The sequence below is a fragment of the Orcinus orca genome, chromosome 2, assembly GCF_937001465.1.
Source record: "Orcinus orca chromosome 2, mOrcOrc1.1, whole genome shotgun sequence".
Lineage (NCBI taxonomy): Eukaryota > Metazoa > Chordata > Mammalia > Artiodactyla > Delphinidae > Orcinus > Orcinus orca.
Genome location: NC_064560.1, coordinates 125,796,338 through 125,819,707, shown reverse-complemented (window position 1 = coordinate 125,819,707; position 23,370 = coordinate 125,796,338). Strand labels below are relative to the sequence as shown.

Below are 23,370 nucleotides of genomic sequence, written 5' to 3'. Positions count from 1 at the left end.
CATGTTATTATTTTATACATATTATTTTATCCCCACAATATTTCTCTGATGAAGATAGCACAGCTACAACATTACCACTTTACAAAAAAGGAAATGGGGGCATAGCATGGTGTGACTGACCACCACGCCTCAATTTATCAGCCAGACAAGATTGGAACTGGGATTAGAACAATGTGGATTTACTGATGCCTTTGGCAAACCACAAAACTAAGGACTTGTGGTCATTTCCTGTAAGTAAGATAAGCTCTTTTAAGGAAGTGGGAAACCCATTAAGACTCATTTCAAGGTAGAAAGGGAATGCAGAGTACCTGGTCCAGGAGGCATCTTATCCCTACTTATCCTCTCCCTGAATAGGAGGCCACCTCTGTGCTGGTGAGCAGGTGTTAAGTCATTCCTAGGCATTCAAGCCAGGTTGGGGCTAAAAGGGGCTTTAGGCACTGAGAGGCTGCTTGGTAACTCCCTCCTACTGCATTTTCCCCATTGTTTCAGGAGAAGCTCCCCTCCCCCCAGGTTAGAGCTAGGTAGGCCTCTGCAGGCTAGCATCTCCCCAAACCCAGCTGTCCTCAGTAGTGGCTGTGTTGGCAGAGAAAGACAACGGAAGAAGAAGGGTAGAGAAGAGGGTACTAAATAGGAGATGGCCCCTTAAATAAGCATGAACTCTCTAAATTAGGTGTGGGCTGGGTGACCTGTGGAGTAACTCGCATTCAGCTATTATTCTGGGGGAGGAGGGGCGGGGAGTAAAGGGGCTTAGTGTTACGCAGAGAGGAGTCCTGAAACGACTTCCTTGGAAATTCTACCTCGGGGCCTCCCACCCTGAGAAACTTCTTTTGTGGATGGGGTGGGGGTAGGGTGGGAATGGAGGTCAAGAAAACAGGACAAAACTTGGGGTATCTTGGGGGCACCAGATTATGTGTGTGTAGGTAAGGGGTAGGTGTGCTGGGATTCCCCCTCCCGCTCTGGCCCTCAGACCACCCTCTCTGGAGCCCACGTTTTCCAGGCTCAGCGGATCCTTTATCCAAAGGAAAATAAGAGAAGCCTGTCGCTTTGCTCTGTTGAGCAAGGCTGTGTTTCCTACTGTGCCCCCTTGAGCTTGCTGGGGGATTGGGGGGGAGAGGGGGCAGGTCTGGGCAAGGACATCCGGAGATGGGGGGAGCTGGCAGAGGGTAAGGAAAGGTGGACCCCCGCCATGCCCCACAGCACCTGTCACTGAGCCTCCGGAAACCCTCCCGGGCTCTGGGCTCTGGGCTCGCTCCCCTCCCTCCCCAGCAGCTCCTCCCCCATCTCCCCTCTCCCAGCTTTCTCGTTCCAGCTCCTCCCCTCCTCCGCGACTCCTCGCTCCCCTCCCCCTCCTCCGCCGCTCCCTGCCCCCGCCGCCGATCTCCATCTCCGCAGTCTGGGCCGCTGGGTGCAGAAGCTGCCGCAGCCCCGGCGGCCAGTGCCGCCTCCCCCAATCCGGATACCCATTGTCTCCCGCTCCACCTGGCCCTCCACCTCCCACACAACCATGGCGCACGAAGCCGGGAGGAGCTCTCGTCTCGGGGGGCCCTGCGGGGAGCCGGCGGAGCTTGGAGGTGCGGTAGGGCCCGGCCCGGGCAGGGGTAGGGGTGGAGGGGACGCGGGGGGCGGGGAGAGGACTCTCGGTGGACGAGATAGAAGGCACGATTCTCTGCACAGGACCCGGTACTCACACCCAGTCCTTGCGCCCGCCAGTGGCCCGGGGGGGGAGGGTGGTGGAGGGGGGGAGTAGCTTGTGCATGCCCGCTTCCCCTCCCTCCTGGCCCCCAGTGCTGGCGAGTCTCCTGTCCAGGCGGGACAGCACTGAGCTCTAGCCTCCTGCACGGCCAGCCGGATGGTGAGCTCATCTCACCACCCCCACTAGCGGTTACTGGGCTCGTTGTTAATTACAGCCTCTGCATACCCATCCGAACCGCACCACCCACGCTCTTTCCTTGTCTTCTTCCCAGGTGATGCTAGCGAGGAGGACCACCCCCAAGTCTGTGCCAAGTGCTGCGCACAATTCACTGACCCAGCTGAATTCCTCGCCCACCAGAATGCATGTTCTCCTGACCCCCCTGTAATGGTGATAATTGGGGGCCAGGAGAACCCCAACAACTCTTCGACCTCTTCTGAACCCCGGCCTGAGGGCCACAGCAGTCCCCAGGTCATGGAGGCCGAGCAGAGCAACCCGTCGGATTCCGGGTCCTCTGTACCCACAGATCCCACCTGGGGCCCAGAGCGGAGGGGAGAGGAGTCTTCGGGGCACTTTCTCGTAGCTGCCACAGGTACAGCAGCTGGGGGAGGTGGGGGCCTGATCTTGGCCAGCCCTAAGCTAGGAGCAACTCCATTACCTCCAGAATCCACTCCTGCACCACCACCCCCTCCACCTCCTCCTCCGCCCCCAGGTGTAGGCAGCGGCCACTTGAACATCCCTCTGATCTTGGAAGAACTCCGGGTACTGCAGCAGCGGCAGATCCATCAGATGCAGATGACTGAGCAAATCTGCCGGCAGGTGCTGCTGCTTGGCTCCTTAGGCCAGACAGTGGGCACCCCTTCCAGCCCCTCCGAGTTACCTGGGACAGCCGCCGTCTCCTCCACCAAGCCTTTGCTCCCCCTCTTCAGCCCCATCAAGCCTGTCCAAACTGGCAAGACACTGGCGCCTTCCTCCACCTCCTCTTCCTCAGGGGCGGAAACACCCAAGCAGGCTTTCTTCCACCTTTATCATCCCCTGGGGTCACAGCACCCTTTTGCTGCCGGAGGGGTCGGGCGAAGCCACAAACCCACCCCTGCCCCCTCCCCGGCCCTGTCAGGCAGCACAGATCAGCTGATTGCCTCGCCTCATCTGGCATTCCCAGGCACCACGGGACTACTGGCAGCACAGTGTCTTGGGGCAGCCCGGGGCCTCGAGGCTACTGCCTCCCCAGGGCTCCTGAAGCCAAAGAATGGAGGTGGTGAGCTGGGCTATGGGGAATTGATGGGTCCCTTGGAGAAGCCTGGTGGACGGCACAAATGCCGCTTCTGTGCCAAAGTATTTGGCAGTGACAGTGCCCTGCAGATCCACCTGCGTTCCCACACAGGTGAGAGGCCCTATAAGTGTAATGTCTGTGGCAACCGCTTTACCACGCGTGGCAACCTCAAAGTGCATTTCCACCGGCATCGGGAGAAGTACCCGCACGTGCAGATGAACCCTCACCCGGTACCAGAGCATCTGGACTACGTCATCACCAGCAGCGGCCTGCCCTATGGTATGTCCGTGCCACCAGAGAAGGCCGAGGAGGAGGCGGCCATGCCAGGTGGTGGTGTGGAACGCAAGCCTCTGGTGGCCTCCACCACGGCACTCAGTGCCACAGAGAGCCTGACGCTGCTCTCCACCGGGGCAGGCACAGCCACGGCTCCTGCGCTCCCTGCTTTCAATAAGTTCGTGCTCATGAAAGCGGTAGAGCCAAAGAGTAAAGCTGATGAAAACACCCCACCCGGGAGCGAGGGCTCAGCCATCGCCGGGGTGGCGGAAAGTGGCACAGCAACCCGCATGCAGCTAAGTAAGCTGGTGACTTCGCTACCCAGCTGGGCCCTGCTTACCAACCACTTTAAGTCCACTGGTAGCTTCCCCTTTCCTTATGTGCTAGAGCCCTTGGGGGCTTCACCCTCCGAGACCTCCAAGCTGCAGCAACTGGTAGAGAAGATTGACCGTCAAGGAGCCGTGGCAGTGGCCTCTACTGCTTCGGGAGCCTCCACAACCTCTGCCCCTGCAACTTCATCCTCAGCCTCATCGGGACCTAACCAGTGTGTCATTTGCCTTCGGGTGCTGAGCTGTCCTCGAGCGCTGCGCCTGCATTACGGCCAACATGGAGGTGAGCGGCCCTTTAAATGCAAAGTGTGTGGCAGAGCTTTCTCTACCCGGGGCAATCTGCGTGCACATTTCGTGGGCCACAAGGCTAGTCCAGCTGCCCGGGCCCAGAACTCCTGCCCCATTTGCCAGAAGAAGTTCACCAATGCTGTTACTCTGCAGCAGCATGTTCGGATGCACCTGGGGGGCCAGATCCCCAACGGTGGTACCACACTCCCTGAAGGTGGGGGAACTGCCCAGGAGAACGGCCCTGAGCAGTCTGCGGTCTCAGGGGCGGGGAGCTTCCCCCAGCAGCCATCCCAGCAGCCATCCCCAGAAGAGGAGTTGTCCGAAGAGGAAGAAGAGGACGAAGAAGAAGAGGAAGACGTGACTGATGAAGATTCCCTGGCAGGGAGAGGCTCCGAGAGTGGAGGTGAGAAGGCGATATCAGTGCGTGGTGATTCAGAAGAGGCCTCCGGGGCAGAGGAGGAAGTGGGGACTGTGGTGGCAGTGGCCACAGCTGGGAAGGAGATGGACAGTAACGAGAAAACGATTCAACAGCCTTCTCTGCTGCCGCCGCCGCCGCCTGACAGCCTGGATCGAACGCAGCCAGTGGAGCAGGGCGGCAGTGATGTTGCAGGAGGCACAGAAGAGGGGGGCAAACCGGAGAGGAGCGCCAGCCCCGTGTCAGCGTTGGCCCTAGAAGGGGAAGGCAGCAGCCCCACCTTGGTGGAGGAGCTGAGCCTGCAGGAAGCGATGAGAAAGGAGCCCGGAGAGAGCAGTAGCAGAAAGGCCTGTGAGGTGTGTGGCCAGACCTTTCCCACCCAGGCAGCTCTGGAGGAGCATCAGAAGACCCACCCCAAGGAGGGGCCGCTCTTCACTTGTGTTTTCTGCAGGCAGGGCTTTCTCGAACGGGCTACCCTCAAGAAGCATATGCTGCTGGCTCACCACCAGGTACAGCCCTTTGCCCCCCACGGCCCTCAGAATATTGCTGCTCTTTCCTTGGTCCCTGGCTGCTCATCCTCCATCACTTCCCCAGGGCTCTCCCCCTTTCCCCGAAAAGATGACCCCACGATCCCATGAGCCTGTTTTTCTGAACCTGCTGCCCCTTGACCCCGGGGGCAGAAACTGAGAGCTCTGTAGAAGGACCTCCAAGATCTGTGAGCCCTTATTTGTCTATTTCTCTGAGTTCTTATATGATGTGTCCCTAGTGGCTTTTCTCTAATCCCTGAGCTTTGAAATCCTTGTGCTTACAGGGGGGTGGCCCCCTGAGAAACTTTTCTTTCCTCTTCATTCATTGTACCTGAGGAAAATAGATTCTCTACAGCTTTCACATTCCCAAGAAGAACCCTCTCCACCCTCCCTGGGAATGACCCTTCTACCCTCTCCTCTCCCTTTCCCTGTGGCAGGTGCATCTGAGCACCCACATTTGGAATTATAGCCCAGCCCGAAGGGGCCAGCAGCTGTCCCTGGAGGGCCTAGGGCCACTCCTCTCTGGTGACCAGGTCAACCTGCAGGACTTCTTGTCCCAGGGCATTCCTGCCCAGCTGGTGAGGGTGGGCTCCCTGTCTTGCTGAAACCAGGACACGGCTTTACTGTCAAGTGACCTGCCCACCAAGCCCCAGAGTTCCAGCTCCATCTCCATCTCCACTACCCCTTCAGGCCCCACACCACCAGTGCTGTTTGGCCCAGGAACTGTGGCTGAGAAGTTGCCTCCAGCAATGGGATCCAGAGAAGCCAAGGAAAAGAGATTCCCCCCTCCTTTACTTTTGGCCTCTGGCATCCAAGACAGTGCCTGAGAAAGCCCATCATAGAAGAGAAGTAGCAAACTGTACATTTCTTCTCCTTCCCCCTGCTCCAGAAGGTGCCGACAATGAAGATGCAACAATATCAGTATCTGGTGGCTCCGCCCCAGGGTGTAGGGAGAAACGAAGGGCATAGGACACTCTTCCCAGTAGTAAGGCACTAATGTGCCTTCGTCACGTTAAGGCAAAGGTGTTGGCTGGTTAATATGCCAAGATATTTTGAGCTTGTCATATCTTTCATCCTTGCCTCTGAGTTAGGAAACAAGTGGATTTCTTGCTGAGAGGTCTCCCATGGGATGGATATTTTGGGGAAGGAAAGGTGAAGTTCATATCTTTAACAAGCATTGTTGATGAGGGTTAGCTGAAGGAATAATGGAGCGTTTAGGAGTGTTGCTAAAGCATAGGGCTTGCTGAGAACCTATGTGATTAAGAAAGGGGTGTGATATAAGGGAGGGGACCTCAAATTCTTAATTGGATGGGTTGATGGGTCTCATGAATGTTCTTTTGAACTAATGGTGACTTTAGTGTGCAGCAATGCACCATGGATCATGGGGGATTTCCTAGCACTAGTGTGCTTCTAGTTTTAGATAACTCCCTCCGCTATTCCCTGGCCCCTTGTATTTTCCTCATCTTCCTCTTTCAAGGTCCACTTCCTTCCCATTTTGCTTGTCCACGGACCGGGGCTTATGTCTTTGCCACTGTCTGGTTCTTAGAGTCCCAGACTTTGGGAGATGAGCCCTAGGTGCTGTCCTCCCTGCCTCTCCGTTTTGTAATGAGATGTAGTATTTACTTTTAACATAGGCTCATTTGGAACCGGAGTTCTGAGGAGGAGGGAGTGAGGGTTCTGCTATTGACTGACTTGAGTGATGGCTCCTCCTCCAAAGGTGTAGGCTCCAGTTTCCTAACATAGTAAAATGTGAAGAGCAGACAAAGGAGATGTTAGTGTCTTTCCCTTTTCATTAAAGGTGTTTTAACCAAATATTTGTGTGTTTCTCCTTATTTCATTTCAGCAGCCAGCTGGGGTGTGATATGAGCATTCCCTAACATTGAGATTCCCTTCCCACCTACATCTCCTGCCAAAGCTGAACATATGGTGTTGAAATATTTAATTTGCTCAGCCTTGTCCTAAAACAACCTCCAGTGAATGTAATTTCCTTGTAGAAATGGTGTTTGTGTTCTCAAAAGGTAGGGGATTTGCTCACTGTTTATAGCCACTGTCCAGGTTTTCTCTTTGCCTAGAACCTTCTACCACCAGGCTTTTGTATTTTATTTTACTTGTTTTGTTTTGTTTGGAGGTTGAAAGCTGTTTCTTTATCTATCTATCCTGACCTGTAGGCCAGCCTAGCTGACATCAGTTAATCTGCAGAACCAAGATGAATTCATCTTTATGATACTTGAGGTCTGATGTTATAAACAGGAAAAAAAAATTCAACCCTAGTAATTTCTACCAACAAGATAATATAAAGGAGAATTCTTAGCAGAGGAAGTGCATTGGGGGTGGGAGAATGAAATGAAGCATATATATATATATTTTTTGTTTTGTTTTGTCTCTCCACAACATGGTAAGGTTCAGATTTGACTCTTAAGACCTTGCTTTCCTAAAGAGAACATTCTCCGGAATTTTTTTTTTTTTTCATTTGTAAGATTATATCACTGAAACCACATGCTAAAGGGATGGGACTGGTAAAATGATTTGCCTAAAGACATTCAGCCAATCAGTGGCAGAACTGCATTAAGAACCCAGGTCGGCAGAATCCCAGTCTCAGTGCTAACCACCAGTGGTCAGGAATGGTGCTTGCTTTCTGTTACATACTAAAGACTCCTGAAGTGGTGAGGCTGGCTGGAAGACTGAAGGGAAAGGTGAGTAAACCTACTGGCTCGATTCAAGGTAAAGAACAGAGGTTTGATTCTAGTTGCCTCCTGGAGGCAACTTTAAACCCGTCCCGCTTTAAAGGTACCAGTGAATAGGACATGGCAATCTTGTGAAGTCGGCTGGAGAAGAAACAGCTCCTGTCTCTTTAATTCCTTACCAGAGCTTTATAAATCTGTTTTTCTTTTCAGCCTATGGAATGAGGTAGGTCACCAATCCTTCTATTTCCTTTACCTTCCCTACCCCCACTGGACATAGATAATGCCATTTAACTAATTAAACTAGACTTGCCCTCTCTTTAGATGCCAGTTCCCATTATGGTAACAGCTGTCAGTGAGGCTTCTGCTAATGGGTGCTTCCTTGGGCAGGTCAGCACTGAGCTGGACTCCCCACCCCACTCCTTCATAGCTCTACTTTACTTTCCCTTCTGTCTCCTTTTCATTCTTCTTTTTCCTCTTCTGCTTTTTATTCTTTCATTGACCTACAACTTTTACTTTTCTCTCTTCACCTTTAGTTTATTTCTCTCTTAGAGCCTTCAGTTTCTTCCTTCTTGCAGTCCCCTCCAATCCCCACCCTCAACCCCACCATTTCTTACTCTCAAGCACTTCTCATTTGATCATCCTTTTGGAAGGTGAATTAACTCTAACCTGCTGAAATGAATATGTCAAGAAATGCAGCTTGCGAAACGCTTTACCTGAAATATACATAGTGGATTCAGTTCAAACTAGATGGATAAAAAATCACTAGTACAAGAAGCAAGAGACAGCTTCCTCACTCATTCATTCAGTTAATTTTTGAGGATTTGTTTCAGAGACCAAGTGTTGGGTAGATACAAAGGTAAACAAACTTCTGCCCCTAAGGGGGCTCAGTCAAGGAAGAAGAAAAATGAAAACATATTTTTATATCATGGTAGTAAATACTGTGATAGACACAGTGGCCTGTGGGATTCCAGAAAGGGAAATAACTAACTCATGTTACGAAGAGAGAGAAGGGGGCGGGGACGTACAGTTCTCTTACATTCAGTTTTCCTAATAACCATGCTGAAATATATTAACTGAATCCATATGACAACCTAAGGACCAATGCAGTTACCATATAAAAACCTACATAAGGTACGTCAAGTCCCCTTTGACAGATACAGAGGTGTGCTACTTCAGAGATGTCCCTTTAAGAAAGAACTGGCTACCTATCTGCAAGAAACCTGGTTAGCTGACAGCCTCTAGCTGTCCTACTGTTCTCCAAACCCCTGGCCAAAGGCTAAGCAAGGTGGTGGGTGGTACAGGGCTTAGCCATTCCCAGGGAACATGGGACTAATGAACGATTCTTGCTATGGAACTCTCCAGTGGTCTGGCAGAGGCTGTCATGTCTGCATCACTGACAGCTTTGGACAGCTCTCCCTGCCCAATCCCATTTTCTTCCCTTTTTCTTTTTACAAGTGTTACTTCCCAATAAAACTTTTGGACTCCTGACTCTCTCAGCATCTGCTTCTCCCAGATTTCAACCTCTGTCACCCCAAAAAAAGGTTTCAATTCTATTGGCACATTTCATCTCTCACAGATTTCTGCTCCTGGGACTCTGGATACCGTCCCTGGAACTTCTCAGTAAATCAAGGAACATCCGTCTCCTGATCCCCAAAACAAACTTAACTCACATGAGCGTTTCTCCATTAGACCCAACTTTGACTTCCCTTTACATTTCCTTGTCTTTTCTAATGTTTAATTTAACAACACATTTACTAATCCCATTGGACACTTTGCTTTTGATCATATAATTTAAAAAAATGAGTAAGGACAAAAGTGAAGAAAAAAAATTTTGACCAAAGAACCAGTTACGAAGTGCAGTATTTGGTCAATACTGTGGATGTTTCAGTAACCCATTGCTGTGTAACAAACCATCCAAAACTTAGTGTCTTAAACAATAATTATGTATTTGCTTGTGAGTCCATGGGTTGTCCCAACAGGCCTCAGCTAGGATGACTTGTCTATGTTCCATGTGCTGAGGGCTGAGCTCACTCAGCAGCTTCAATTAGGGCTGGAGGATCCAAGATGGCCTCACTCACCTCTGGCCCCTCAGTTGAACGGCTGGAATACTGCAGTCTCTTTTCTTGAGTTTTTCATTCTCCAGGAACTCTTTTTGATATCTTTCAATCTCTAGGATTTCTCTCTCTCTCTGTCTCTTTCTCACTCCTTTTTTCTCCCTCTCCTTCTCCCTCTCCCTCTCCCTCACTCTCTCTTCAAATGGTCTAGCTATTAGGATAACTGGACTTCCATGAAGGCCTAGGCCTCCAAGACGACAAAAGCAGAAGATTCAAGGCCTCTTAAGGCCTAGACTCGGAAACTCAAAGAATATCACTTCTGCCACTTTCTCTTGGCCAAAGCTAGTCAGAAAACAAGTTCAGATTCAAGAGGAGGGGAAACAAGCTTTACCTCTTACCGGGAAGAGTGGCAAAGACACACTGCATAAGGGCATGTGGGATGGGAGCCATTATTGTTGTGGCTAACTCTGGAAAGTCTACCACAGCAGATAGGAGGAAAAGTTCAGAAATGTAGTGCATGCAGCACTCATCTACTCACAACTAGGCTTACACTCTTTTGACTAGAAGAGGTCTGGGTGAGATTCCTTCCTCCTTCCTGTACTGCTCAGGGTTGTATACAGACTGGCTAAGAGTAGGCAGCAGTGGCTTTCTTATGAGCTGAAAACTGGTCCTGAGGAGTCTAGAAAAAAATCCCTCTATAAGCAGATCATGCTAACTGGCCCTCCTGTGCTCCTAAAATTTGCCTAATTTACTACTGTAATAATTTATCCAAAGTGAATATGAAAGCAAAGACTTCTGGGAGCTGGCCTTAACTTGGCTGACTTTAAGGAGTACCTGTACTCCTTCTTTGGCTTCCTCTGTAGGTGAGAGGAGGCAATCCAGGTCTTAGGTACCTCGAATTCTACCAGAGACTGAATCTCTTCCACTAGAAAAATTCTTCCTTTCCTAGACGAAAATGCTTATGAATTTAAGGGTTGACCTGTGGAAATCTGTCTTTAAAATGAATCAACCCCCTTCATCTTCTACAAAGCTATATCCAGTACTGTCTTTCTCTCCCAAGACTATTTAATTTTACTGCTATATAATTTCTATGCATTTCATTTCTATGTGTTAAGGACCTTGAAAGAAATAGTGATCTTACAGCAAGTGAGGGATTCAGATTTGTGAACAGTTAACTCTAACAGTTCTCTAATAGAGCAATAATGGGATTATCTTACTTCAGTAATAATACATGTGTCTAAACATAGGGCCACACAGAATATATCCCAAATGAAAGTGCAAAGCATCCCTTGTCAACTCTCTTGAGGGTTGTTAGACCCAGGTTATTAAAGGAAGCAAAACCTGTTAAGTAGGGTCTTCCTTGGCCGTCTGGTGGTTAAGACTCTGCCTTCCACTGCAAGGGATGTGGGTTCAATCCCTGGTCAGGTAAGTTCCGTGTGCCGCAGGTTGCTGCCAAAAAAAAAAAAAAAACCTTAGGTAGAGCAGGCCCTTGGAAGTAGTCTTTTATGATCTCACATCAGCCAACTTTGCCAAGAGTATTTCAGCTGAGCAAGATGGAATTTTTTCCTTCTAATTAAGTATAATCCTGAGAATTAAATGTCCAGATATGCTCATATGAGCCCATATTCATTTCTGTGTCCTCTATCTCAATGCTCATATATAAAGGTACACATCTCAAAAGACAACGTAGGGCGGCCTCCCTGGTGGCTCAGTGGTTAAGAATCTGCCTGCCAATGCAGAGGATACGGGTTCGAGCCCTGGTCCGGGAAGATCCCACATGCTGCAGAGCAGTTAAGCCTGCGAGCCACAACTACTGAGCCCGTGTGCCACAACTACTGAGCCCGTGTGCCATAACCACTGAAGCCCATGCGCCTGTGCTCTGCAACAAGGTAAGCCACCGCAATGAGAAGCCTGTGCACTGCAACGAAGAGTAGCCCCCGCTCGCCTCAACTAGAGAAAGGCTGCGCACAGCAACAAAAGACCCAATGCAGCCAAAAATAAAATTAAGGTAAAATAAATAAATAAAAAAAGACAATGTAAATTATCTACTAGGTAAATTTAAATTCAGAAAATGATATGGAAATGGATATTTTGATCACTACTAAATCTCCACAGTACCTAGCACATAGTAGTCACTCAAATATTTTCTGAATAAATTAATGAAACTGCCACATTCCAAAACACATACATCTTTCTTCTCAGTAGTCTCCCTTCATATTCACCCCTTCCTTTCCATTACTATACATAGATAGCTTCTGACTTAAAGGTCCTATCATCAAACAGTTACAATAGGCTACTAATTATTTTCCCTATCTCTAAACTTTTCTCCCCATCTCAATTCAACCAGAACACCAGATTTCCTAAAATATTCCCTATTCACAAACCTTAGAATGTACCCTGTTGTATGCTGAATAAATTGCAAGCTCGTTACTCAGGTAACATGTACCTTTTGCAATTTGGCCTCAAATATGGAAACAAATATTCTCCCAAATTCCCAAAAATAATTCTCTGTGTTCTAGCAAAATTAATCTGGGTCAGCATGGCACGCATCATGCTTTTCTACATCTAGTCTAGACTTTTGCTTTTATCATGTTCTTAGCCTGGAATTCTTTCCTATAGCTTTACCTACTGAAGTACTAGCTGTCACTCCAAGCCTGAACTTTGATGTCACCTCCTTGCCAAAGTGTCATCTGGGCTTGGAGTCCTCCCTTCTTTGCAATCACGTTTGTTTTTTAAGTCTATGCTCGGTGCTGCCTTAGTCTGTAAAGATGGTTCAATATCAATAAACTGGGTCATAGCTACTTTACCATACCAGAAGCTCTGAAAGCAGGGGCCGTGCCTTCTTGAGCTGTTCTTTCTGGCAGTGTTTGGCGTTCCGTAGGCTTGATAAATCAGTGGTTCTCAAATGCTTCCATTCAGAGAACCTCATTAAAAAAACGAAATTTTTAAGTTTACTACACACAGAAGTGCACATACCAAAATGTTTGGCTCAGTTAATTTTCACAAACAACGTATTCATACAACCAGCTCTCAGAATAAGAAACACAGCTCAACCAGAACCTCAGGAGCCCCCTAGTGCCTCCTTCTGAGTATGTATGTATGTATGTATTTATGCATGCATGCATGCATTCCGAGCAGCTTGGGATCTTATTTCCCCGACCGCAGATTGAACCGGTTCCGTTGGCAATGAAAGCGCAGTCCTAACCACTGGACCACCAAGGAATTCCCTGAGGACTCTATTTTAATGTATTACACATTATACTTGTAGATTTGGTATAAGCAAGAAGAGTGAGAATATGTATTTGTAGACTCATTATAGTATCTCTGCTCCATCAGTTCTCCTCCCTCAAATATGTATGCGTAATGGCTGTATTTTTGTAAACAAGTGCACGGGAACATGAAGCTACACCTTCAGTGGCAAAGGTATGTTAGTACCAAACTGTCAAAAGAAATTAGTGATCCTTCATTTCCAAAATCTAGACTACATACGCTGCCCCGCGTGCGCTATCTTAGTACGACTCGAACTCATTTCCTAATATTCAACATGGCCGCATGCGCGGCTATAAGCAACATGGCAGCTCTGCCAGGCACCAACATGGCAACCACAGCCTCACCTCACCCGGAAGCGTGAAAGAACTCCCGTAAAAAACATACCCGCCATTTCGCCAACACTTAAGGTGGCTCTCGTTTCAGCTTCAAAGGGAGAGCAAAACCGGAAATGACTTTCCGTCCGGTGCGTCTCCCGGGATCTCTTTCCGGTTAGGCTTCGGGTGTCCGCATGAGAGTTGGATAATTCTTGGAACTAGGGCTGAGAGGTGGAAGGCAGTCGCCCTTGGTTCGGGACGTGTCTGGGCTGCGAGACCGAAATGTCGGACACGTGGAGCTCTATCCAGGCCCACAAAAAGCAGCTGGATTCTCTGCGGGAGAGGCTGCAGCGGAGGCGGAAGCAGGACTCGGGGCACTTGGGTGAGGCGCGGGACTGTTGGGGCCGAGCCTTAGCCGGGGAGGGCTGGAGGGAACCCTGGAGAAAAACACAGCTCCCGAGTCGGTACCTTTCCCCAAACTGCCGTTTCTTTAAGGCTTCATACATTGGTACTCTTCTCCCCCCACCTCAGCAGCACAGACGCTTCACCCTCCTGCAAGTAGTCGCGGCTGCTTCCCAGCCTGGGCCCTGGTTCCGCCGGTTCCGCTTTCCCCGGCCGGAAGCCTCCGCCTCCCCGCGTCAGGTTGACTCCTCTTGAGTCTGTGAGAGCGTCTCACTTGCTAGGCCTTTCAGCCCCCGATCCCTCGAAGCAGCAAGTCCCTTTTTTTAGTTACTCCCGTGGCGCTTTGTTCTTTTCTCGGTTATAGCAATTGCTTTTTAGTGGTCATGTCTTTTGAGATTCGGGGCGCTGTGAGAGCAAGTACGGAACCTTTATATCCACAGTGCCCAGCTCAATGGCCCTCGCAGAGTTAGCACTCGGTGTTGCTAAACGAGTAGAGGAACTGGCATTGTATTAGACGATTACACACTGAGCAGGAATCTGAAAACATTTGTATTTAAACTTTTTCTCCCCTCCCGTTTTCTCCTGTGTCACAGTCTTAAAACTTGAAGGAACCTCAAAAGATTAAGTGCTACTCATACCACATCCCCAGCACAAGCCCTGAATTATCTAAGGCAAATCAAAGATCTACAAGGATAATGAATCCGTACCGCTCTTGTGTGTAGCTTGTTGCACTGTATATCAGTATACTCGAGTCCGTCTGTAAATCTTGTGTTGAAATATATATTAGGTCCATGCACTTGTAGTCTGGCCCTTGGAACTAGAAGATGCCCTGGCAGGACTCTTATACCATAATGAATGAACATCTATCGAGTGTCTACAGCGTACATGAGTCTAGTTAGACAAAAGACAGTGTCCTTGCCCTCAAGGAGTTTAAAATTTAGTTGGGGATAAAGGAAAAGTCAGAAATACAATATGACATATGTAAAATGCCAAATAAATCGATTCCACAATGAGTACAGTGAAGGTAGAAGTAACAAGAGTCGGTTTAGCCAGTGAAGGCATCAGGGAAGAGTTGGCACTTGGAATTTGGTCTCTATGGCTATGTAGGACTTAGACAATTAAAGGGAAGGTAAGAGGGCAGGGTAAGTAGGGGAAGAAGTGCAAGTCATATTATCATGGATTAATTAATAGAAATTCCACTTCACTTCTCCATGGTATTAACCACACTTTGGTATTAACCAAACATTGCGCCATATGCAAAGTTTTTTTTCTTCAGTCAGTTCTTTTCTCACAGAAAATAAAAATTTTCTTACCACATCTAGATTTTTATAGCATTACTGAAATCTGATACTTGTTTACTTCTGAGGTTAATGTTAAAAGACAAGGATATTGAGTAAACTAAAATGTATTCGTGTCATTAATGAATGCAGAATACTATGAACCAAGAATCATTGGGAGACCTTTGTTAGCTGGGCATTTTTAAAGTACAACTTTTTTAAAAAAGTGTGGCAAAATACACAACATAAAATTTACCATCTTAACCATTTTAAAATGTATAGTTGATAGTGTGATGTATATATATTCACACTATTGTGCAACCAATCTCTAGAAGTTTTTTGTCTTGCAAAACTGAAACTGTACCCATTAAACAATAATTCCCAATTCTCCCCTCCTCCCGGGCCCTGGCAACCACCGTTCTATTTTGTTTCTCTGAGTTTGACTACTCTAGATACCTCATGTAAATGGAATCATAAAGTATTTGTCTTTTTGTGACTGGCTGATTTCCCTTAGCATGTCCTCAAGGTTCCTCCATGTTGTAGCAAGTGTCAGAATTTCCTTCCTTTTTAAAGCTGAATAATATTCCATTGTATGTGTGTACCACATTTTGTTTATCCATTTATCCACTGGTGGATACTTGCTTCCACCTTTTTGGCTATTGTGAATAATGCTGCTGTGAATATGGCTGTGCAGATATCTCTTCAAGATGCTGTTTTCAGCTTTTTTGGATATATAACAGAAGTGGAGTTGCTGGATCATATGGTAATTCTATTTTCAGTTTTCTTAGGAACCACCGTACTGTTTTCCATAGAGTAAAGTACAGATTTTTGAAGTGAGGATTATCACTTCCAATAAATATTTACTTAATTTTAACTGAAACAAAATAAACTTGGCCAGGCTTAGCACATTAGTAAATATGTGAATTGCTCAATATATTTCATCAATGGGATTGAAGATGTGAATATAGATGTTGACATGTTTTAGGGATCAGCAAGTTAGTAGAGCAGCCATATTTTTATGTCTTCAAGCTAGTATTTTGTTTATCTTCAACGGAGCTCTTAACCAAAGAATGAACTCAAGTATTAAGTATTCCTTTGCTGAGCCCAACACATTAAATTTTTCATTAGATTAGAAGCAGAGTGTCAGCATAGTTACCAGCATAATGGAAGCACTCAGTAAATATACTGAATTAATAACTGAACAAATACTTTCTGAAGGAGTTGGAGCTCAAGGATTCCTAATGATTTTCTGCCAGTGACCTATTTTAAGAATGATAAAACGTTGGAGTCTTTCCCCCAAATTTGTAGTGACTTCATGGAATTCACAGAGTGGCTAAAGCCCATCTATAAATAACAGTTGCATTAATCAGCTGTTAGATTTTTTCCAAAATATTAAACGTGAGCTTCCTCCTCCCAATAACCTGAAAAAGGTATTTTTTTAAAAAGGTATTTTCAGCTTCAGTGTCCTGAATGTCATGAAAAGAATACTCCTAGGAGGTGTTACTAACACAAGGATTCATAACCAGAATCACAGGCTGTTTTTTAAAAGAACTGTATTAAAACAAGTGATCAGTCAGATAACCAAACAGAAAAAAAAAATGTCTGTATCCAGTTCCAGGGATTGAAAATGTATGTTTAAAGTGGTTCTTTTCATAGACTTCTTGCTTACTTTAAGAAAAATTACACATGACTCAAAGAACATATAAATTTAGTTACCAGAGAAAGTGAAAACTCTGTAAGAAGAAGAAATGTTTATATTATATTCTTGGTAGTATCAGGTTAATTATAAAAAGTACATTTTCAACTTATTGACATTAACATTGGAGCAAAATCAGTGCTTTTCCTCAGTGAGATGATGTCTGTTAGGGTATTTGTGTGCCACGACAAAGATCCCGCGTGCCACAACGAAGACCCAACGCAGCCAAATAAATAAATAAATAGGATTATTTTTTTTTAAAAAAAAGTTCTAGTCTGAGATCCAGCAGAACATAAAAGAATCATACATAAGCAAGGTAAAGAAAGTTCTGCAATTATTTAACATTTCTAGCTAGTATGGAATTGTGGAGTCTGTTTTCCATGTAGGGTATAAGTTATTTTCCTAAAATGTAACTGTTCCCCCAAGGTGTTTGGTATACTTCAGCTCCATTTTCCTTAGACTTCTGAGTTAAATTTTACTAAAGTTAGTTCCATTAGAGCGGAAATTTCTAAGTAACCAGAATATCTCTAAATGTAAACTAGTGGCCCACTTATATAGTATTTAATGGAATTCCAATACAGGTTCTGAATGTTTAATATTTCATCTGTATTTTAACTAAATAATCACAGATATTAGGCTCTCCCAAAGGTAATATTTTGTCCCGATTTGAGTTTCTTAACTCTTCTCAAGGTTATGTTGGCTACCCAGCTTGTGAAGTACTAGAGTAAGTGATAAAAATATAGTCAAGAAATATCATTGGTGACCAGGGCTTCAGCAGTTTTATAAAATTTTTGTGTTTCACTTTAAAGGTCGCATCATTCTAACCCCCAACGCTGTCATTTTTTTTTTTTTTTTTTTGGCGGTACGCAGGCCTCTCACTGTTGTGGCCTCTCCCGTTGGGGAGCACAGGCTCTGGACGCGCAGGCTCAGCCGCCATGGCTCACGGGCCTAGCCTGGACCAGGGCACGAACCCGTGTCCCCTGCATCGGCAGGTGGACTCTCAACCACTGCACCACCAGGGAATCCCTCCTGTCATTTTTTATACCCTCTGATGTCCAGTGGCCTTAATTCATTCAAATTCAATTCTTCAAAAAGATTTGATCACAGTGTAGGTTGTTGAAAATATTCCTGGCTTACAGGTTGATTATATCAGCTGTCATTTTAGAGTGACTAAAGGGAGGTGGTATGGACATTTAAATCTACCAAGCTGCTAATTTATTTCTTTGAAGCACAGCAAGGAAAGGAATTAGGAAAAGACCTCTCACCCAACAGAGAAAAGGTAAGTGGTTCCCAGAAAATCCAGGATTATCTTGGCAAAGCAGTGAATGCTTGAGTGTGATTTAATAAGGGGTATCTAGTGCTAAATCTGGTCACAGAATTTTCTTCATGAAATGAAAGAACTGTGTGTTGTGAATGCTGGAGAACTTGACTCCTGAGTAATGTATACATTGACAATGGTTGCCCTTTTTCATTTTCATTTCTCTTCACTCCTAGATCTTCGGAATCCAGAGGCAGCACTGTCTCCAACCTTCCGTAGTGACAGCCCAGTGCCTACTGCACCCACTTCTGGTGGCCCTAAGCCCAGCACGGCTTCAGCAGTTCCTGAACTAGCTACAGACCCTGAATTAGAGAAGAAGTTGCTACACCACCTCTCTGATCTGGCGCTAACTTTGCCCACTGATGCTGTGTCCATCCGTCTTGCCATCTCCACGGTAATGACCAGATAAGACAAGGTTGGGAACTACCACTGTTTTTCTTCAGTTCATGGTCAGTGTCTTAATGCTTTCCCCCCATCCTCCTTCCTTAGCCAGATGCCCCTGCCACTCAAGATGGGGTGGAAAGCCTCCTACAGAAGTTTGCAGCTCAGGAGTTGATTGAAGTAAAGCGAGGTCTCCTACAAGATGATGCACATCCCACTCTTGTGACCTACGCTGATCATTCCAAGCTGTCTGCCATGATGGGGGCTGTGGCAGAAAAAAAGGGCTCTGGGGAGGTAGCGGGGACTATCACAGGGCAGAAGCGGCGTGCAGAACAGGACTCGACCACAGTAGCTGCCTTTGCTAGCTCTTTGGCCTCTGGTTTGGCCTCTTCAGCATCAGAAGTAGCCAAGGAGCCAACCAAGAAGTCAAGGAAACATGCTGCCTCAGATGTTGATCTGGAGATAGAGAGCCTTCTTAACCAACAATCTACTAAGGAACAACAGAGCAAGAAGGTAGGGGTAGATGGAAATGCTTTCACACATGTACTTTGAATTTTAGCTTTGGTTGAGAGGAATTTACCCCGAGGGCGAAGAGCAGTTCTTAGAATTCAGGGTTTAGAGCAGTGGTTCTCAACTGAGGATGATTTTACCCCCCTCGCAACCCCCAGAGGACATTTGGCAATGTCTGGAGACATGTTTGGTTTGTCACAGCACGGGAGCACTACAGGCATCTAGTGGGTAGAGGCCAGGGAGGCTGCAAAGCATCCTACAGTCTTAGCAGGGCAACCTCCACACGACAAAGAGTTATTTGGCCCAGAATGTAAACAATGCACCAATGTTGGGAAATTCGGATTTAGAGAATCTTTTTCATTGTATCTGTTTGGAAGAATCATCAGATCTTGAGAAGAGGAATCCAAATATAGTAATAGAGGGGACGAATACTGGAAGATAGTCATATGGACCAATAATTATGGAAATTGATTGTACAATGTGGAATGGCATTGTAGTGGTTTCTGAGTCTATTAAATATTGGACCCACAATAGTTATCCATTTCCTACCGCTCCCCCACCCCCTGCTTATAGGATTGTTGCATAGGCTCTGAGCTAAACACTAAAGTGCTTAGCACTGTGCCTTGGTTCAGTACCTAATAAATGTAAGTGGTTTTGGTTGGAAGGAATGCTTTCCTGGGGAGGGGAGTTTAGCTTAATGCTTAGCAGTAGGAACCAGTCTTCTTATATTTTAATTTCATCCCAAATGCACATTTGTGAGAAAGGACTAAACCCATGACACATCTCTTCTCCTAGGGCTCCAATTTTCCCGTAGTAACTTAGTCTATTGACCCCTCATAGGACATTGATGTCAAGTAGAATTTGCAGAGGTGGTTTAAGGGCTAATTTTATCTACAGACCCTTTTAAGACCAAGGTTTCTTCTGTCACAGGTTAGTCAGGAGATCCTAGAGCTACTGAATACTACAACAGCCAAGGAACAATCCATAGTTGAAAAGTTTCGCTCACGAGGTCGGGCTCAAGTGCAAGAGTTCTGTGACTATGGAACCAAGGAGGAGTGCATGAAAGCCAGTGATGCTGACCGGCCCTGTCGCAAGCTGCACTTCAGGTCTTTTGGGAGGGAGAGGGTTGGATGGGTCTCCTAGAAGCAGTCATTCTTTTTAAGCACATTTCTTCCGGTTATTGGGTTTCTGTCTTTAATCCTGTTATTAAGTGGTTTTAATATGATTTGTCTAAGACTTCCAGACTCTGAAGGTAAACTTTCAGAAGTAGTGTTCTATGGGAGGGAATACAGGCTGCACTCCCAAAACGATGTGAGATTTAAAGAAAAAAATGCCCCTCTGTTCTTGCAATAGCAAGACATCTCTGTCTCCGAGCCCCAGTGAAAGTTAAAGTTCTCTGGAAGAAGGATGATCTTAGGAGAAACAGGAACCTGGGCTGTTAGGTAGGTGCTTTATTCTGCTCTAACTAGCAAGCCCTTCCTTCCTGTCATAAGGAAGTTAACTCTTTGCTCAGAGAAGAATTAAAACTCTTCTTTAGTGTAAATTACAGATTTTAATGTCACCTGCCTTCCTTATTTGAAAACTTGTGGAGGCAGCTCTAATGATAGTGAAAGACTAGAAATTTTGCAACAATTTGGACCTCGAACTGCGGCATCTAACTGGAACACCATCTTGATTCCAATTCTCCCTTTTTATTTCCCCAGACGGATCATCAATAAACACACTGATGAGTCATTAGGTGACTGCTCTTTCCTTAACACATGTTTCCACATGGATACCTGCAAATATGTTCACTATGAAATTGATGCTTGCATGGATTCTGAAGCTCCTGGAAGCAAAGACCATACACCAAGCCAGGAGCTTGCCCTTACACAGAGCGTTGGAGGTGACTCCAATGCAGATCGACTCTTCCCACCTCAGGTACCTGTCTGCTCAGAAAACTTACCTCAACTTAAGGACCTTTATCTTAGTAGGGTAGCCATACATGTAGGAAAGCAGGGCATAAATCACCAATCCGCCCTGCTGATTGGGAATGGAGTGGGATAGATACGCATCTAAGGGAATAGGAAAATCAAATGTAAAAAGAGGGACTGGGGCCATGAATCTAAGAGTAAAGGAAGGGAAGATGACCAAATACCACCTCATGCAGTGGATCTGTTGTGATATCCGCTACCTGGACGTCAGTATCTTGGGCAAGTTTGCAGTTGTGATGGCTGACCCACCCTGGGATATTCACATGGAGCTGCCCTATGGGACCCTGACAGATGATGAGATGCGCAGGCTCAACATACCAGTACTGCAGGATGATGGCTTTCTCTTCCTCTGGGTCACAGGCAGGTAATGCAGTTCAAAGATATGTAGGTATGGGCAGATATAGTATAGAGTGAGTACTGGGTGGGGATAAAATCCTGGGTTTTCCTAGCCCTGCTATTAAATATATAAGTGAGTCAGCCTTTTTTACCTACTGAGATCTAATGCCTGTTTATAACACAAATGACACATGAAGTCTATGAAACTCTACGTTTGTTGCTTGTGAAAGGTAAGGTCATTGAGAATAGATACTAAGTTTTATTTTTTCATTCTTAGATCCATTCTGTTGCCCTAATGGTGTCTCGCATGTTCACTGAATGTCTACTGAAGACAACACATGTATCTTGAAGGGAGAAGAAATATGGGCATGGAAATAGCTGTTTAACCTTTATTTCTTTCTAGGGCCATGGAGTTGGGCAGAGAATGTCTGAACCTCTGGGGGTAAGTAACGATCATTGTGTTGCTTTCTTTTGAGGGAAATAAGTACATAATTACTGTAGTTGATATGTGTTCCTTTCTTTCAGCGTATTCTGTGATTCCTTGCCTCTGTAGAACAGATGGCACCACCCCTAAACTGTGAAAGCCTGATTAAAGCTCCAATTCTTTTTCTTATACCCCACAGTTACGAACGGGTAGATGAAATTATCTGGGTGAAGACAAATCAACTGCAACGCATCATTCGGACAGGCCGCACAGGTCATTGGTTGAACCATGGGAAGGAACACTGCTTGGTGAGCAGCAGTGGGGCCCAATTCAATAGGTGGAGCAAAAAATAGGAATTGTTTGATTGCTTATTGAGAAACAGTTCAAATGCTGGGGTTTCATAAGGTAATCTGTTCTCTGGTGAGCAGGTTGGTGTCAAAGGAAATCCCCAAGGCTTCAACCAGGGTCTGGATTGTGATGTGATCGTAGCTGAGGTATGTACTTTGCCCAGGCATCCAAAGATGCACATTTTAAAACTGCTATCAGTTATTCTAGTCAGGTATATTCTTATCCCAGGTTTTCTCATTGGGATCATAAACATAAATGGAAAGGGCTAGAATTTCAATCTTGGGTAACTTAAAAGTAGCTAGAGCTTTTATTTCCTAGGTTCGTTCCACTAGTCATAAACCGGATGAAATCTATGGCATGATTGAAAGACTGTCCCCTGGCACTCGCAAGATTGAGTTATTTGGACGACCACACAATGTGCAACCGAACTGGTAAGGTGACCAGAGAACATGCTAGCCCCCAAGGGCAAAACTGTTTATGGTCAAGGACAGAAGTTAGTAGAGCTTCACCTCACATTCCACTAGTCTATAAATGGGCTTCAGAGGATTCTTAAGCAACCAACAACATTCATTGGGAACCCAACAGGTTTTAAGATTTAAACCACTGCTCTTAAGGTCTCCACTGTTACAACCTAAAGATCTTTGTTATTCTATGGGATGTACTGAATCTGCCCCCTGGTGGTTACTGAGAATCTGTGTAATCTGTCAACAATTTTAATTTTTCATTCTGTTAGTAGAGCTTTAAAAGACGTGCTGCTAGCATTTCACTAATCCAAAGGATACTCACTGGCAGCAGCAACTTTGTGAAGTAGGCCTGGTTAAACATAAGTTATTAACCCTTAATTAGTACAGATCCAGCCTTTTTTAACACCAGAATCTGTGCCCAATTTCTAACCAGCCATACTACCATATACTATACTAATAGTAAGATCTTTTTAAAAGAATTGGCACGAATATTCAATGAGATGATAGGCAGTCTTAATAAAAAGTACGTATCTTTTAACAGTATTAAGCCTTTAAATTCCAGGATTTTTGGTTTGCCCCATCTTTCCCCATGCTTCAGGATCACCCTTGGAAACCAACTGGATGGGATCCACCTACTAGACCCAGATGTGGTTGCCCGGTTCAAGCAAAGGTATCCAGATGGTATCATCTCTAAACCTAAGAATCTATAGAAGTACTTCTAAACCTAAGCATCCGTAGCCATGGCTCTGCAGGCTGCACCTGAAGAGTAATATTTGTACAATAGTTATTTTCCTTATTTAAATAAAACTTTGTATTGTAGTTGGGATTTCGAGGTCAAGTTCTGGCTCTGCCACTTAACAGTGTGTGCTCTTCTGTAACTCATCTCTCAGTATGATTACTTATATGTAGACTGGGAATATTACCTACCTCATGGGGTTGCTATAAGGGTTCAAACTAAATGAATGCTTGAAAAACATTAAAATATTGATTATACTGTATAGGATCAAAGTGATTAGCAATTAGTGCTAGTAAACATGGTAATCAAGAAGGGGGTTCTCTGGGACAACATTTCTTAAGGTAAGATTTGAGTTTCATTTAAGATTATCATCACTAGGGCTATCATG

The 23,370-nt window shown here is 45.9% G+C and overlaps 2 protein-coding genes and 1 long non-coding RNA gene across 11 annotated transcripts in view; 2 read left to right on the top strand and 1 right to left on the bottom strand.

Moving 5' to 3' along the window:
- Window positions 1–6,607, top strand: part of SALL2 (spalt like transcription factor 2) — a 915,550-nt gene extending 908,943 nt beyond the window's left edge. For 3 of the 7 annotated variants that reach the window (XM_033435971.2, XM_049706450.1, XM_004274107.3), the window contains one exon: window positions 1,965–6,607. In XM_033435971.2, the coding sequence (XP_033291862.1) occupies window positions 2,078–4,906 (2,829 nt within the window). In that variant the 5' untranslated portion in view covers window positions 1,965–2,077 and the 3' untranslated portion in view covers window positions 4,907–6,607. Of the gene's footprint in view, window positions 1–796; window positions 1,572–1,964 lie in introns of those variants that run through there. The other 4 variants (XM_033435973.2, XM_033435970.2, XM_033435972.2 and 1 more) reach the window with 4 other exon arrangements.
- The window catches only part of LOC117202925 (uncharacterized), a 68,139-nt gene extending 54,818 nt beyond the window's left edge, over window positions 1–13,321 (bottom strand). For 2 of the 3 annotated variants that reach the window (XR_004485468.2, XR_004485469.2), the window contains exons 1-2: window positions 13,188–13,321; window positions 10,875–10,982 (exon numbers count right to left, since the gene is read on the bottom strand). This is a non-coding gene — a long non-coding RNA (uncharacterized LOC117202925). Of the gene's footprint in view, window positions 1–10,874; window positions 10,983–12,345; window positions 12,695–13,187 lie in introns of those variants that run through there. The other variant, XR_007475762.1, reaches the window with a different exon arrangement.
- METTL3 (methyltransferase 3, N6-adenosine-methyltransferase complex catalytic subunit) lies at window positions 13,183–23,072 on the top strand. Its single transcript, XM_004274106.3, has 11 exons — window positions 13,183–13,499; window positions 17,987–18,204; window positions 18,300–18,704; window positions 19,632–19,807; window positions 20,405–20,621; window positions 20,851–21,038; window positions 21,414–21,452; window positions 21,634–21,742; window positions 21,863–21,928; window positions 22,101–22,213; window positions 22,845–23,072. Exons 1-11 carry the CDS (start codon window positions 13,400–13,402, stop codon window positions 22,954–22,956), a joined length of 1,743 nt encoding a protein of 580 aa, XP_004274154.1. The 5' UTR covers window positions 13,183–13,399; the 3' UTR covers window positions 22,957–23,072.
- Window positions 23,073–23,370: the final 298 nt, after the last annotated feature.

What these genes read in the sequence shown, in the direction of transcription:
- METTL3 (XM_004274106.3), top strand. Translation starts at nt 13,400, where the DNA reads ATGTCGGACACGTGGAGCTCTATCCAGGCCCACAAAAAGCAGCTGGAT. An exon ending in GCAGGACTCGGGGCACTTGG is followed by an intron (nt 13,500 to 17,986) that starts GTGAGGCGCGGG and finishes CTTCACTCCTAG; the next exon opens with ATCTTCGGAATCCAGAGGCA. An exon ending in TGTCGCAAGCTGCACTTCAG is followed by an intron (nt 19,808 to 20,404) that starts GTCTTTTGGGAG and finishes TTATTTCCCCAG; the next exon opens with ACGGATCATCAATAAACACA.